The sequence below is a fragment of the Pseudogymnoascus destructans genome (assembly GCF_001641265.1).
Source record: "Pseudogymnoascus destructans isolate 20631-21 unplaced genomic scaffold scaffold_17, whole genome shotgun sequence".
Lineage (NCBI taxonomy): Eukaryota > Fungi > Ascomycota > Leotiomycetes > Thelebolales > Thelebolaceae > Pseudogymnoascus > Pseudogymnoascus destructans.
The window spans coordinates 449,896-464,265 of NW_020167536.1; the positions used below are offsets into that span (position 1 = coordinate 449,896).

General features: G+C 47.6%; 6 protein-coding genes across 6 annotated transcripts; 2 read left to right on the forward strand and 4 right to left on the reverse strand.

Moving 5' to 3' along the window:
• Positions 1-153: 153 nt before the first annotated feature.
• Positions 154-1,898, reverse strand: COX23 (Mitochondrial copper homeostasis protein). Its single transcript, XM_024470574.1, has 4 exons — positions 1,739-1,898; positions 1,566-1,673; positions 1,452-1,479; positions 154-1,400 (listed from the first exon to the last, which is right to left on the reverse strand). Exons 1-4 carry the CDS (start codon positions 1,795-1,797, stop codon positions 1,317-1,319), a joined length of 279 nt encoding a protein of 92 aa, XP_024322173.1. The 5' UTR covers positions 1,798-1,898; the 3' UTR covers positions 154-1,316.
• A 699-nt stretch (positions 1,899-2,597) lies between these two features.
• VC83_06995 (uncharacterized protein) lies at positions 2,598-4,571 on the reverse strand. The gene is made up of 2 exons (XM_024470575.1): positions 4,179-4,571; positions 2,598-4,129 (listed from the first exon to the last, which is right to left on the reverse strand). Exons 1-2 carry the CDS (start codon positions 4,437-4,439, stop codon positions 2,738-2,740), a joined length of 1,653 nt encoding a protein of 550 aa, XP_024322172.1. The 5' UTR covers positions 4,440-4,571; the 3' UTR covers positions 2,598-2,737.
• Positions 4,572-5,195: 624 nt separating this feature from the next.
• Positions 5,196-6,984, reverse strand: VC83_06996 (uncharacterized protein). Its single transcript, XM_024470576.1, has 2 exons — positions 5,901-6,984; positions 5,196-5,851 (listed from the first exon to the last, which is right to left on the reverse strand). Exons 1-2 carry the CDS (start codon positions 6,365-6,367, stop codon positions 5,551-5,553), a joined length of 768 nt encoding a protein of 255 aa, XP_024322175.1. The 5' UTR covers positions 6,368-6,984; the 3' UTR covers positions 5,196-5,550.
• Positions 6,985-6,990: 6 nt separating this feature from the next.
• VC83_06997 (uncharacterized protein) lies at positions 6,991-9,913 on the reverse strand. Its single transcript, XM_024470577.1, has 3 exons — positions 9,677-9,913; positions 8,772-9,619; positions 6,991-8,722 (listed from the first exon to the last, which is right to left on the reverse strand). The coding sequence occupies exons 1-3, from the start codon at positions 9,699-9,701 to the stop codon at positions 7,244-7,246; spliced, it is 2,352 nt and encodes a 783-aa protein (XP_024322174.1). The 5' UTR covers positions 9,702-9,913; the 3' UTR covers positions 6,991-7,243.
• A 166-nt stretch (positions 9,914-10,079) lies between these two features.
• On the forward strand, positions 10,080-11,615 carry VC83_06998 (uncharacterized protein). The gene is made up of 3 exons (XM_024470578.1): positions 10,080-10,231; positions 10,321-11,180; positions 11,231-11,615. Exons 1-3 carry the CDS (start codon positions 10,124-10,126, stop codon positions 11,280-11,282), a joined length of 1,020 nt encoding a protein of 339 aa, XP_024322171.1. The 5' UTR covers positions 10,080-10,123; the 3' UTR covers positions 11,283-11,615.
• A 131-nt stretch (positions 11,616-11,746) lies between these two features.
• On the forward strand, positions 11,747-14,266 carry VC83_06999 (uncharacterized protein). Its single transcript, XM_024470579.1, has 7 exons — positions 11,747-11,849; positions 12,099-12,400; positions 12,463-12,740; positions 12,795-13,065; positions 13,122-13,467; positions 13,516-13,546; positions 13,608-14,266. Exons 2-7 carry the CDS (start codon positions 12,110-12,112, stop codon positions 14,008-14,010), a joined length of 1,620 nt encoding a protein of 539 aa, XP_024322170.1. The 5' UTR covers positions 11,747-11,849; positions 12,099-12,109; the 3' UTR covers positions 14,011-14,266.
• Positions 14,267-14,370: the final 104 nt, after the last annotated feature.

The following is a 14,370-nucleotide window of genomic DNA, read 5'->3' on the forward strand; positions in this document are numbered from 1 at the left end:
TTTCACAAAATATGAATGAAGCATAACAAGTGCGGCGAAGAATTATAATGGTGCAACAAAGCCACAGCGTACTCGCATAAAAATGCATCACATTTTCTATACGAGTACGCTATGGCTTAAAACTAACATCGAATTCGATTGTCACGTAAATTTCTCTGCCACATGAAAGAAGGTACTTTTATAGTACTATGCTCTCAACATATTACCCATGTCCGGACGCCCGTGACATAGCGTCGACTCGGACTATATCCCGGTTTGGTCAAACGGGACGAAACCAACGATTATGCATCCATGCAAGGAAGACCACACAGACTTAGGCTATTATGGACCCGACTTAAGCCTTTCTAATGCCATGCGGGGGTAAACCTTGTCTCCATGCTGTCAGATTCAGTAATGCCAATGAGAACTTTAACAACACTGAGAGCCAATAAGGGCAGCAAGGCGATCAGAGCCAATGTTGTCAGCCGAAAACAGCCTATTTATTTACAGGTTGACATTCAGACTGATGGCCAAGGCTGTTCACCGCTGGACCGTAAACAAGCTCACGTTGAACGAGCATCCTACTCTGCTTCCAATTGAAAGTTGTCGTTAGGTTAACTGTATAGACTATCATGAATAGGACCTACCAGAGCTCAACATCTTGCTCGACGAGCCCCAGCTAAATCAAAACGATGATGTGTTAGCCTTTAACACTCCAGAAGCTCCCGTCCAAAGATATTCCGCATATGTCACCGATCCCTGATAATATGGACTCCTCCTTATCCGCTTCGAGAATACCTCATATATTATATCGCGTGGCATTGCCTGGATTTAGCCAGTGTTCTTGTCGATCCCTTAACGATTAAACTATAGTTTTATGAGAAGGCCCCTCTGCCAATGGTAATGCAAACACTCCGATGTGGTCAGGCCCTTTTATTGGCTCTTTCAATCGCATCAGGTGGGAGGGACATCGAGGCTAATATCAGCGGTCCAACGGATCTTGGCGAATCATTTGTTGCATGAAGACTGGCCAGCTGATCTACCAAGCTCTCGGTGTTGCCGACAACATGGGTTTCTCTGAGACTCCTACGCACAACTGCTCATTCCCATCTTCTCACAAGCGGACCTGACTGCGTTTTCAGAAGTTCTTGTTGATCAGAACACCACCACTGCTGTCTCGAAGTCCGACCAGACCTTTGACCAGGCCAAGTGGGTTACGTGGAGTGCTCCAACCATGATTAAAATACAGACTCTCAAACACTATGTACCCTCATTGATAATACCCTGCCCTTTGAGGCCTCATATCGTACAAATCCCCACGCTTGATAATACTCCGCCTATTTTGAAGGTTCTTCAGGCTTGTCATTTGAGCCAAACCAAGGTTTGGCATTCTTCCTCTTTGTTTCTTTCCGGTCCGCAAGCTACAAACATCAGTAGGCCACACACTTGGAAATTGGGAATGAGCTCCTTACCCATTGCTTTTTGCAGTCTCGATACGCCCTATGCATCAATTAGTAAAATTCCATTCCATGGCTTCACTCCGCCGCAACCACGTGCGAGCATAGTTGAATGCGCCTCCAACTTACTGGAAGTAATCCGAGCACATTTCCCTTTGCCCGCCATTCCGGTGCAAACACTTCAAACTCCTCGTAGCCAAATCCTGGCACGGATCAAAGTACTCGCTATACGCCTTCCTACGCCATCATATCAGTCTACCGCCTATTAACCCCAGAGCTGGTGGTAGGTTGTCCCAATTTACCCTTCGAATTTCCTCTCCGTCTTCTCATCCCATGGTTGCTCCGGAGGATCAATAGCCATGGCTTAGAAACAGGGCGAGTTATTCGCTCTCTCTCTGTTGCTTGGGTATAAAACAGTGGTGATATTGCAAAGGAAATGGTGGGTTTGAGATATACGTTCAGGTGTTGATGTCTAGAAGCACGTGCCGCGAAGGCGGTTTGAGTCAGGGACGTGACAGGAAAGGATCTTATCTAATCTAATCTTATCATTCCCCGAACTAAACCAACGACATTCTCGTAACAATAACTATCTAATTTGAAGATCAACGGCTGGTAAATTAATGAATCACGTTGTTATTATTTATTGTTTCTGACAATTATATATTCAAGACATGTTTTTTTTTCTGGATTAAAATTCGTTGGGCTTTGTGTCCTTTGGTTTAGTTTCCAATATAAAATATGGGACAAAACCATAAAGTTATATCACTCGAAAGTTCATCATGCACATTGAAATTTGCTTCATCCGCAACCGGAGCCAAAAGGTACATCGCATAAAAGAAACTCTGGTTGCGTCTTGCCTAATGATACAATCTCCATTATCCATCTTCCCACCGCTGCCCATCAATTTTGTAGATCTTATAGTCTGTCTCCAAACCCTTGCTAACTTCTCAACCACCGTAAATAAGTCCCCTTGTAGGAACTTCCATAAATAAAAATCCAAGCCGAGTATCGCGGTGGTGCCGTTAAAGGTAGAATAAGCTCTATAAATGCTTGGAAGAAGTAGTGGACAACTGTGAACCATTTTCGAGTAGCTTCCGAGGTTTGTACTTGAATAGTATCCGAATTCCATGGTAAACACTTGCAGTCCCACCAAAACAGTCACACCCGCCAAAATACCCTTAAACGCCTTCCCAGGACCAGCTAGCAGATGTCCACTGCGAACCCTCCGCATCCCAAGCTGAAAAATATACCGATCACTTCTTCAGACTTGGCAGACTTCAATATACGCTCCCACTCAGAGCCTACTGTGCCAAGATATCGAGCGCTGGAGTATTGCTGTATCCTTCCCCGGCAGCTTCCTTTATCATCTCATCGGCCCAATTGAACCCAGTCCCAGTCCCATGGTATTCGAAAGTTGGGATAAGATTAGAGAGATCCCTGCCAACCTCGGGATCTGCTTTGGTTTGTTGAGCAGCGAGTGAAGCATCTTCTCCATGAATCTGCATCATCAACGCCGCAGCTGCCATGTATTGCTGGGCGTCGACTCTGGTACTGGATGTATCCTGTGCATTTTCTTTACCAAGGGAGTTGGAAAGCCGTGTATTGTTTGCGAAATGAGAAATATTTGACGCAGCCATCATGCTCTGCTTATGGACCTCAGGCAAGGCCCTCCGAAGACGAAGCTTTGGCGGTAGGCCATATTTGGCAATAAGGAACGCCTTATCATCAATTGATTCGCTATCTTCGCTTCCAAAAGAGGATGACGGGGTAAGAGTTGTGGGAGAAGCATCCGGTGTGGCACCAAATGGCACCGGGAAAGGAAGGGAGCATGGATCAGCCCCAAAGCTTACGGCTACATCGCTGCCTCTGTAATGTGCACTCATAAGCCTGTACACTTTGTCCGCCGCAGCTATGGACGAAAACTCCACGAAGAAGCATTCCTGGGCGTCACGCTGGACTTCGAGCAATTCTTTCACTTGGCTGTATCCGGGCTGAACTATCATGTCGAAGACATCTCCCGTGGAGAATGCTGATGGAAGACCTCTGATTGATAGGCAGCGCGTCCAGCCCTGTTTGATTTGCTTCAGTATGGTAGGGCCGATGGGCCAGGTTGGATGGGAAGTTATGTGCACTGTCCTGAGAGATTCGATGGCCAAATTGGATTTCAACTGGCTGGCTCCGGATTCTTCAACGAAAATGATAAACGCAGTCAACCCCCCCGTGATTGCAACTGTGTTGCAAAGGGTCGCCGAGTAAATCGGTCCCGTGTTCATCTTGTCAAGGATGCTCTTCAGCAAAGTTCCCATCGATACGTCGATGTGGACAGCTCTGTGTCCCTGGGACAATTCATCTGGTGGGTTGTATGAAATCCCCCAAACGAAATATTCCGAGAGTCTGCCGCGAGGATTGAGGATGACATTTTGATGATCAATAGCATTTAACCTCTCCTCTCGTGTTTCCCAAATGGTTTTGTTGGCATTGTAGTCGGGGACGTATGAATTGTGAAGTTGTCCATTTTTGGGTTGCCGGGACTGAGCCTCTCGGGGGGTCTTATTGAGTTGATAGCTGACGCCGGTGACCACGCCTTTGCCAATAAAGTAGTCAGGCTCATTGACGCGCTCAATGCGAGGAGTAGGTGCGGGCTTGTCTCTCACTTCTTCCATGTACTTTTCATATTCCAAGCGGGCATGCTCCTATCAACTATTAGCAAGTACCATAGCTTTGCGCTCAGTGAATTCATACCACTGCGGCAGGGTCCAGCTCAGGCGTGGGATATGGCTGCACGGGAAACTGATCTTCGGATGGCTCGTGCTTGGCAGTTGGGATTTCACTTTCTGCTGCTAACATCTCATCCAATGACTCAATCATTACTGGGATGTCGGTGAATTCAGCCATGGAGTCTCCAGAACCAGCATCTTGAACGGTAGCATCGTGCTCATGTTGTTCTGAGTCTGCCAGGGGTGTAGACAGGCCATCCTCAGGACATTCCTGGAAAGACGGCATTCTTGCGGTGAAGTCGGCTTCAGCAGAGCAATGCTATCCGAATGAAAGGTGCTTTTCACCCACTTGACGGTAGTTGTAGGTGTGTTGAGGAGATATGGAGTGACCGGACTGTCGAAATATCCTCGACTGGATAGGAATGAATGTCAAATAGATATTTTGAACTCTTCAGAAGTTCACATTGAAAATATAAGAATAAAGCAAAGCCCCCCAGTTGAGTAGAGCTCATTATATAGCTGCCTTGGCCACAATTGGTTCTGTCGGTGAGAAGACGGCTATCGGTGACAAGAATTCCAGCAAGGACGGAGTTTCCAAACTCAGGATAGCACTTGCGTCACCACCAGTGCAGGCGCTTGCTCAAATATCCTTCTCGAAAATGCGAGATTTGCAGGAATGGATGAAGGAATCGGTTCTCTTTGATCAGCAATAAGCCTGTTGGCCAAAGAGAGGGCGATGAGCATCATGGTGACGAGCTTTTGTGGCTGTATATTTGAGGTGAAGGAATAAAATGTAAGCTGATAACTTCAATTTCGGTCAATGTTCACCTACTAGAGACAAGTGAAATCAAATCACCTTACCTGCATTGCGCTCATGTTGAAAAGAATGTGGAAACATTGAACCGACTTCGCTTTATCGTCTCAGTATGGCATGGGAAGCGTGAGAGCCCTTGTACATAAGGGGAATATTCAATCAGATGCACAATGGAACGGGGACTGGAAGCATCAAGAACCAGCTGAGTCCCCCAAGAAAAATGACAAACGTATTAACTTAATTTTTAACGACGCACCGATTTAACACCTACAATATAAAATTGGCTCTCCTATACTATCCTTAGTACAATTTGAACATGAGGTATAGTCCTGACAGAAACTCGTTAATACAACTCCTCTCACAAGTATTCCACATCAACCCACTCTCTCCAATGGGTTGTTTCACCAAAGTTTGCATCGTCAATACAGCCAATATATGCACCCTGCTCCAGCCCAAAACGCCCGCCACTGTTCCAAGTGCTCCCTTCACCCATCACACTCCCTTGCTTTGTGCTTCGGTTACAAGTGTGCCCAGCAACTCCTTTCAATCTAACCCATACAAAACCCGTAGATGATCCCACACCTCACGTCCTCTCACTTACAAACCACTTCTTCTTCTCCTTCTTCACCTGCGCCGCTGTCATCGGCGTCGTCATCATTGCGCCTTCCTTTCCTGCCGAGCCGTCTCCAAAGCCGCCGCCGCCATAGGGACCGGTAGGGCCCGAATGGCCCGTAACCCAAGGCGCAGTCGGCGGCCTCATCTCGTAGTTCAGCTCGCGCTTGCGCAGGTACCTGCGGCGGAAAAATGCTGCTGCGATCCATCCACCGACAATAGCGACAACGATGATGGCAATCATGATGACATATTGATAGTGAGCCTCGATCCTAGTCCAAATTAGTCCATATTCGAAGAGATATTGTCGATTAAACTCACCAAGTCTTCTTTTTGGGGGCCGTGATTGTGCTACCATCAGTTCCAGTCGAATCTCCCGTGCTTGCAGTATTTGTCGATCCCGTGCCTGTGTTTCCAGTGCCGGTACCCCCAGTCGTGCCGCCATTTGTAGTTGGTGTCGTGCCACCCGATGCGCATAGCCCGTTGTACCATGTCTGAATAGCTGTCAGATCTGCTGGGACAGGACACGCAGAAGCGCACGTGTTGGCAGCGCCAGCCTGTCCCACCGAGGTCGTATGAGCATTTTTGCAGAAGCAGCTTATGTCCGGCGAGGGCGTCGCTGGGGGGATACAAGAGTATGCCACGTCAAAGAGCTTACCGCAGCTTTGGGCGCATAGTGGCAGTGTATTGAATGGTACGATATCGAGGTTGGTCCCTGGCTTCACTTCGGTTTGGAGGGTAGCGAGGGGAAGGGCGAGGAGGAACAATGTCCGTAAAAGGTTCGACATCGTGATTTGATTGCTGGATTAAGATATATACGCAGCGCGCAGGAGAGGTATTATGATTGCGACGCCGCTGGTGATTATTTCCGTTCTCCGATCGATCGGGCTGGACTCGATCCGGCGGTCAAAGTACTTCGTTCGCAGCCGACGTTTCCGGTATCGATAACGACGGGTACGGTCCGGCCGTTAGGCACTGGCGTAGTTGCTGCCCTTCGAAGACGATTTCGCGATCGATCGTTAGGTCGCGATTGCCTTTGGGTCTGTTGGGTGTAAAGAGTTGCCTTTCGTTGTGATCGTCGGGTTCAATCTCTGGGGGCGGAGCGATCAAGTTTGACTCGCAATTTAACCTCTCAGGTGACGTTTTCGAATGGTTCGTCGATCAGCGATCAGCGATCAGCGGGGCAGTGAGGTGTCAAGATACAGGGAACAAGAGGAATGGAGATATTAACAAAAGAGCGACAACAAGAGAATGTAGAGTGGCTGAGGAAGAGTAAGAAGTTGGAAGTGTTGATTATCCGAAGTTGGCATGGTAGGCTTCCTTCGGCTCTCGTATGGCCAGTATGACATAAGACACAAGGGACCGTATAACCCATATAACACCAATTTGGGCGCATTTGTTCTGGAAGGCAGGCGAGGGCTAAGATTGTTTGGCTGAGATGAAGAGAAATTATGCGAATTGGTCCGTGCGTGGTACATGGTGTCCCACATCAATGAAAAGGGGCAGGAGTTGCAGAACTGTCAACTGTCAGGGCTCACGGCCCACACGCCACGTGAAGCCGTACACTTCATCATTTCCCAGTTTAGAAAAGCATAATATCTATCATGTATACAATACGCCGTGCGTCGATGTAGAATATTCTACCCGTAATGAATCTCAAAAGGTTACCGCGTGAAAACGCTCCCAATCCAATAGTCTTTATGCGGTCCCCTCACGTGATACCCCACACTCCATTTAGCTACCTCCACACCCCGGAATGCGAATTCATACTCGGGGTCATAGGTATCGTCAATGCAAAGGTGATGAGATGTTGCCTTCCATCTCCTGTCCCTTGGCGGTACCAATTCCTTCGAATTTTGCTCGTCGACCCCATGCAGAGTGCTGCTCGTCTGTTCACCTGCTGTTGGATGAGGGCATATCATCTGCAGCTCATGGAACAAATAGTCAACCGTCTCGTTGTCCGTTTTCACAAACCAAACGCTTAACTTGTCCTCGGCCTCCGCGTACCTATAGATGTACCTCCTCGTCGCTCTAAACTGCATCCCAGTATCTGTCTTAAAATCTCCATCCTCAACATACAGATACTCTGCTGCGAAACCCTCGGCCGTAGGGCGCCTGGGATAAAATCTCGCGGTTCCAAACAAAGAGCCCGAGGGGTATGTCGAAATATTACTTTTAATGGTGCGGTTCAGAACCCAGTTCCCCTGGAGGGAGCGGAAGATTGCCTTGGCCACAAATTTTCCACCTCGGCTTCCGTCAATCTCTTGTTTTATGAGCCGTAAGGTTTCTTTAGATTCTGTAGCTTCTTCACCCTCACCGAGGCCTTGCAAACCGGTTGCATACAGTGCCGGTGTGACAGGCGTACAGTAGCTATCGGCAGCTTCAACTGGCCCATGGCCCTGCATTTCTCGGAGAGATTCCATAATGTGAGTATAATCACCCATTGGAAACTGCGCGAGTCTCTCCAGGGTCTCTTTGCGACAGCTTCGTAGTGCAGGAATGATAGAGCTTGTGTTTTCGAGGGCAGAGCTCAGAGCTGGAGGCGGCGAGGCGTCGGGTTGCCAGAGGACGCGCAGAAGAGCTGCTTGCTGCTCCGCAACGCCCCAGTATGGGCCTCGGTAAAACCCAACAAAGCCTAGAGAAGGTAAAGAGGGGTGTATTGTGCTGTGTAATGACAGGGCGAGCGGTAGGTCTGGAGTTGAAGGATCGTATCCAAGAGTGGATAGAATGGATTTAGGGAGGAAGGACAGAGAGGATGCGCTATCAAAGCCCGTGGCAAAGATAATCGCAGAGATATTATCAAATGTTTCAGTTGACGAGGGCATTTCGACAATGACAGATGTATTATCGTCGGCCAGGGACTTCACTCGTCCCCTTGTTATTTTGATCGCGCCGGACTGAGCGAACGAGGAATAATTATCGCTGATTGCTAGCCAAGGGGCATCTGTTTCCTTATCTGCGGGCAAGAAAGCATGGGCAGCTGCTTCACCACCGTTAAATAATTTGAAGGCAGCGTGTGACTTCTGCGCTGCCTCTGGGCTTACGATGCCAGATCTATTTTTCAAGCGTTCTTCGGGAGACCTATTGCTAAGGTTAAACATAACCATATCGATGGGTAAAAATTCTGGCGCCGGATTAATGACCTAGTGCAATTAGAATACATACTCAAAGAAGGTTCGATCTGGTGCTCACCTTGCCATCCTGCTTCTCATTGTCAACCTGCGTCTTCAAAGGCAAGAAGAACGGCAATGTCCAAAACGGCTTGCTCGTTACATGGTGGATCGTGTACTGCTCTATAGACTCAATGTCTGATTTTCCAGGAGAATGAATCTCGGATGAAATCTGAGCTGCGATTGTCGCGGATGTTTCAGCGCCAGACATTGACCCGCCCACAACCAGAATCTTGCCTGGGGTTCCTTTATTGCCTTCCAACAATTCTTTGAGGTTTGAAAACTCTGAACTGTGAATGATGGGAATGGGCATGCCCTCTTTCTGCGTAAAAGTTTTTGGGATTATTGGCTTGCTAAAGAATCCAGAAGATATTATGACATGGTCAAAAAAGTGCTCCTCGGTCCCAACAACACTAACTCTTGAGTCGGCTGAAGTGTCTTCGGTTTCTAGGGAGTGTGGCCCTTTAACATCAGTACGCAGCTTTTTCACTCGTATCCTCCATTTTATTGGGTTAGAGGCATCATCCTCAACCATACTAGCCTCTTCAACGCGGCAGCTTGTTTTGATCTCAACCGACGGGCTGTTCAGGTACTTGTCAACATACTGTTGAAGGTACTGGCCTACATCGCTGGCCTTGGGAAACAGAGGGCTCGGGCGGGAAGGCTCATTCTCTGGCCACGTTTTGTCACTAAAGCAGACTGTATACTTGCTCAGGTTCGTAGACATAGACGGGTTTATTAAGCCTTTGTCAGTGGAATTACTGGGCCAAAGCCCACCAATTCTCGACAGCTGCTCAAAGACTGTAACTTTGAAAGCTCCTTTGGGGTACATAAATGCCCTGGCAGCTGCTATCCCACCTGGACCCGCGCCTACACAGGGTCAGTGACTGCCTCGTCTAAGGGTGACCGGTTGCTGGTCATACTTACCAATAATGCATACTGTTTTTGCCATCCTTATTTACCACTCAGCTGACTTTCGACGACGCGCGCCAGAAGTCTGCTACCACGTAGACACACTGCTTCGGTATATTCTGGAAACTTCCTGGAATAAGTATGCTTGGAGCTAAATATAAAATAATGCTCCCAGTTTATATACCAACAAACAGTTTTCAGGATGATGCCAGGAAGTTAGTCGACAATATATTCTCCTAAATGTCTTCGAGGGCACATCTCCGAACGGCTTCTTGGTCGATTTTGATACCGGAACGTGTTGGTGGGGTAGCCTACCCGTGCCGTGATTGGCCGTGGAGCTCTCTACCCCGCGCTAGCGACGCGGCTGCAGCCTCGGCGTCACAGCTCAAATTTAGGTATCCCACTTAACAACCTTTATATCCCTTCAGCCCGTCTCTGATCTGCCTGAAGATAACTTGAGCAATGTCTTTAGTCTCTGGCCCAGGCAGAGGTGGGGGCTCATCTGAGCTTCCAGAGGAAATCAGTCTCGCAGCCGAAGCCCATGTCAAATATATCCAAAGTTTGGACACCGTAAGCTGGCCCTCCTATCTCCTCCATGTTCCTCGATATATTTCATGTCTCCTTCATAAAAGCATTGACCGGTAACTGACTCCCTGAAGCGCAAAGATGAGCTAGAATACCACTACACGGAACACCTGCGTCTCAACGGAGTCTACTGGGGCCTCACTGCCCTCCATCTTCTAAACCGACCCGATGCTCTTCCGCGGTCGGAAACAATCGACTTCGTGTTCTCTTGCCAAAAGCCAGACGGTGGATTCGGAGCAGCTCCTCGACATGATGCACATATGCTATACACCTGCAGCGCCATACAGATTCTAGCGACTGTAGGTGCTTTAGACGAACTTGATAAGAGAGGCCCATGCAAGCAAAAACTGGGTGAATGGATTGCAAATCTACAAAACAAAGAGACCGGAACATTCACCGGCGATGAATGGGGCGAGTGCGACACTAGATTCATTTGCTGCGGCTTTATTGGGCTCTCTCTGCTTGGATTATTGCATCTCGCAGATGTCGACAAAGCTGTTGGGTACATCAAGAAGTGTCAAAACTTCGATGGAGGATATGGAGTTAGTCCAGGCGCAGAATCCCATTCCGGTCAGATCTTTGCATGTCTCGGCGCGCTCTCGATAGCAGGCAAATTGGATACTGTAAAGAAGGTTGAGTTATCTGGCTGGCTCTCTGAGAGGCAGACCGAGGGAGGAGGCCTCAACGGGCGCCCAGAGAAGCTTGAAGATGTCTGCTACAGTTGGTGGGTGGCGAGTAGTTTGGCAATGCTTGGGTGCTTGAATTATATTGATGGAAAAAAGCTGGAAACATTTATTTTGAAATGCCAGGACTCAGAGCGAGGGGGTTTGGCGGATAGACCAGGAGATATGGTGGATGTCTTCCATACGGTATTCGGGGTTGCGGGATTAAGCTTGTTGGGATACCCTGGCTTGGCTGAAGTTGATCCGATATAGTAAGTTGTTTCCCTCTGTAAATGCGATGCATTAACTGATACATTTGCAGCTGTATGCCAAAAAAGGTGACAGACAAGATACTGGGCAGGAAGTCATCTTGATGGAGTTTAATGGCTATGGCGTTATGGTCTGGTGGCGATATGTTATCTCTCCAGTAGTGTACACGGAGAAGTAAAAGACGTTTTCTTCCAGCTTATTCTTCTCACTTTATCTACCATTCATCGTATTTGGTCTAGACATGCGCAGTGGTCGAACGGTCTTAACTTCGGGCTATACTCAGCTCAAGTATATTTATTCCATTTATTCCGTTTCCTACCTTCATTTTCCAATATTTTTATTCTCATAGACTCTTCTTATACGTTGATCTGCAACTTTGACTATGTGTTCCGTCATAGCTACAAAACGCATGTAGGCCAGCCAGGTGCACCTTCCCCAAATCACCTCCTTCCGTGTGACTAGCTTGTCGGGGCAGCATATTACATCCTCTGCTTCTTTCGCCTTCACACCTTCTCTTTCTTTCACAAAATCATCCATTGTCTTGCGTCAGTCAGCATTTCAGTGTATACATGAAGGCTCACCAACAATCAAGGACTCTCTTGCTTCATTTGCTGCAGTAGTTGTCCTGATCAGCACCACAAGCGACACAAAACTTATAATTGATAACCGTCGTGAGTACCCATGAGTACCCCCGCTCCTTCTTGACATGGCGACATCTTCATTGCTTGTTGCAATCAAAGTCGGACATTGAACTCCTGTTGGTCTAGTTGGACATCCAACCTTGATCTTTTTTTTCAATGGTTTCCCACAGGCCTCCATCGAGCAATGCTGGTTCTACAACATAAATATACAATGCTATGGACAGAAAAATGCTACTCCAACTGGAGCTGCTATTCGGAAGCTAATAATTCAAGTTATAGGCGAACAAAATATGTCTAAACCACCAGGAAATGCTGCAGTTCCCCTGAACTGTAGCCTCTGCCCGAAGAACCCTCAGTTCTCCGATATCTCGCACTTGCTCACCCACATATCGTCGAAGGGTCACCTTTCCTACAGATTCAAGCTACAAATTCGCTGTCAAGCAGAGCCCGAAGCCAGGAGCCAACTCGATGTCTATGACGCTTGGTATGCCGACAACAGTCTTGAGGGGTTGTTGGCGGAACGCCTTGCGACCAAGGAGCAGAAAAATACCGTGAAGCGAATGAGAAGCTTCCAGAAACCTGTGAGTACTGAGATCTGCGATTAACAAGCTATCACGTGGGCTGGGCTAACGCTTTGGTGCAGCTAATCAAAGAGAATAAAAGTGAGAGCGAGATAAATGAGAGCAAGATTGAAGACATGGACTTGACAATCAACCAACTCATGGCTACACCCGCATACAAAGCTCCGGTTCCACGCATACATTTATGGTCCACCTCGCCGGCGCTCTTGGACACACCATCTGATTCGGTGCCTTCCAGCGGTTGGGACAAGAATTATGCTTATGCTACTCCCACAATGAGACGATTTGTCCCCAATTTTACTCAGGATGACAGCCCGGGTACCCAAACCCTTTTCAGAGCGTTTGTGGCCCTCCTTTCCAATACTTAGATTCGATATTACTAACACATATCAAGCTCGCCTGCTCAGGTAAAGCGAGCTGAGTTGCAAGTTGATGCAGATAGCGACAACAGCAGACTCAAAGGGGTTTATTGGCCTGGTATGGATCTTTTTGATTCCGCCACAGCTGAAATGAAGCGGATGCGCAATCAAAGAAAGGATGGATCCATCCTTGCACAAATGCAGACAACATCCCGTGAGGTTGAACCCAACGAGATTATTTATAACACCCAAGGGGAGCTCCAGAGGATTAGAGACATATACGATTCATCGGTGGAGGGTAGCCCTGTAGGTTATAGGCTTCTTGAGATACTACTATGAAGAGAGAACTAACCAAAACGTAGGTAAAGAGTGAAAAGGCGCCATCTCCAAGGAAGCGTCGTGCGCGAAAGTCGAAGGCATCATCTGACATTCCCAAGCCCAACGTTTCTGATTCCAAAAATGTCGCTAAGGGCGGCAAACCAAAACGTCCTGCCGCAAAGCAAAAGGCTGCAGCTGTGGCTGTAGTTCCGACTGTGACTGTTGATACATCACTGAACCAAAAAGTGCCAAAGCAGAATGTCTTGGGAGATACAAGCGGCAACTTTACTCCTAGTAACGACGAGGATGAAGAATTCAGGTTAACAGTTGAAACTATGAGCAAGAAACGTCAAATGACTGTCTTCAAAGATTCTGTGGAGGATAGCCCTGGTAAGACTCTTATAATAGTGTCCATTATTAAAGCTAACGGCCATAAAGGACGGACTGAAAGCCCACTTGAGGACCACAGGTATGAGGGCCAATGTTTTAACTCTGTAGTGAAAGAAGCCATAATGATTAACGTGCATTAGATTTGATTTTTCTCACGGCCTTCCGCTTGAGAATGTGTCTTCAAACATGATTGTGCACACTTCACCACGGGCAATTCAATCGCCGCTGGCCATAAGATTTGGAGGCAAAGAAAACATGCAGCCTGATTATCTGAACAGGAGATCCGGTGATGCCAGTGCCCCTGGAAATGCCTATCCACCGCACGCTTTTCACGACCATACAGCGAATCCTCTCATTTACAACCCCTACTCGTATTCATTCGGATTTAGCGAACCTCTAGCATTCCACGGAGACCCTAAGCAACTACAGTCTAGCTTCAATGGGGACTTTAAGCCTGCCGTGGTGCTCGGCCCTTTTAGGGAATCCAACTCTACCAGACACCAGAATCAATACACCAACAAGGGGTTTTCATATGCAATGTAATAGACTCGAGTCACGCTGTTGCTTGCCCGTTTCAATGGCAGACACGGAACTCTCCTAAACCATCCCCGATGATTTATTGCTGGCAAACCCCATGCATCACTTTTGGGCTGACATCATTAAGACCCGCTTGAGGATCACCACATCGACTGCTATGCTTGTGCCAAGATGGCGTGTTCAATATTGCTTTAAAGTGCTTCAGGTGTTAATTCATGTAGCTTTAAAATGCTCTTTTTCGACATCGAGCTTTCCTGTGGGCGCTGATCCATTGGTAGTTAGTTATTTTTAACACAATACACATCGCCATTATCATTCAAATATTTGACTCTAGCTGCAATTTTGCATCAGGTATTTCATACGCCC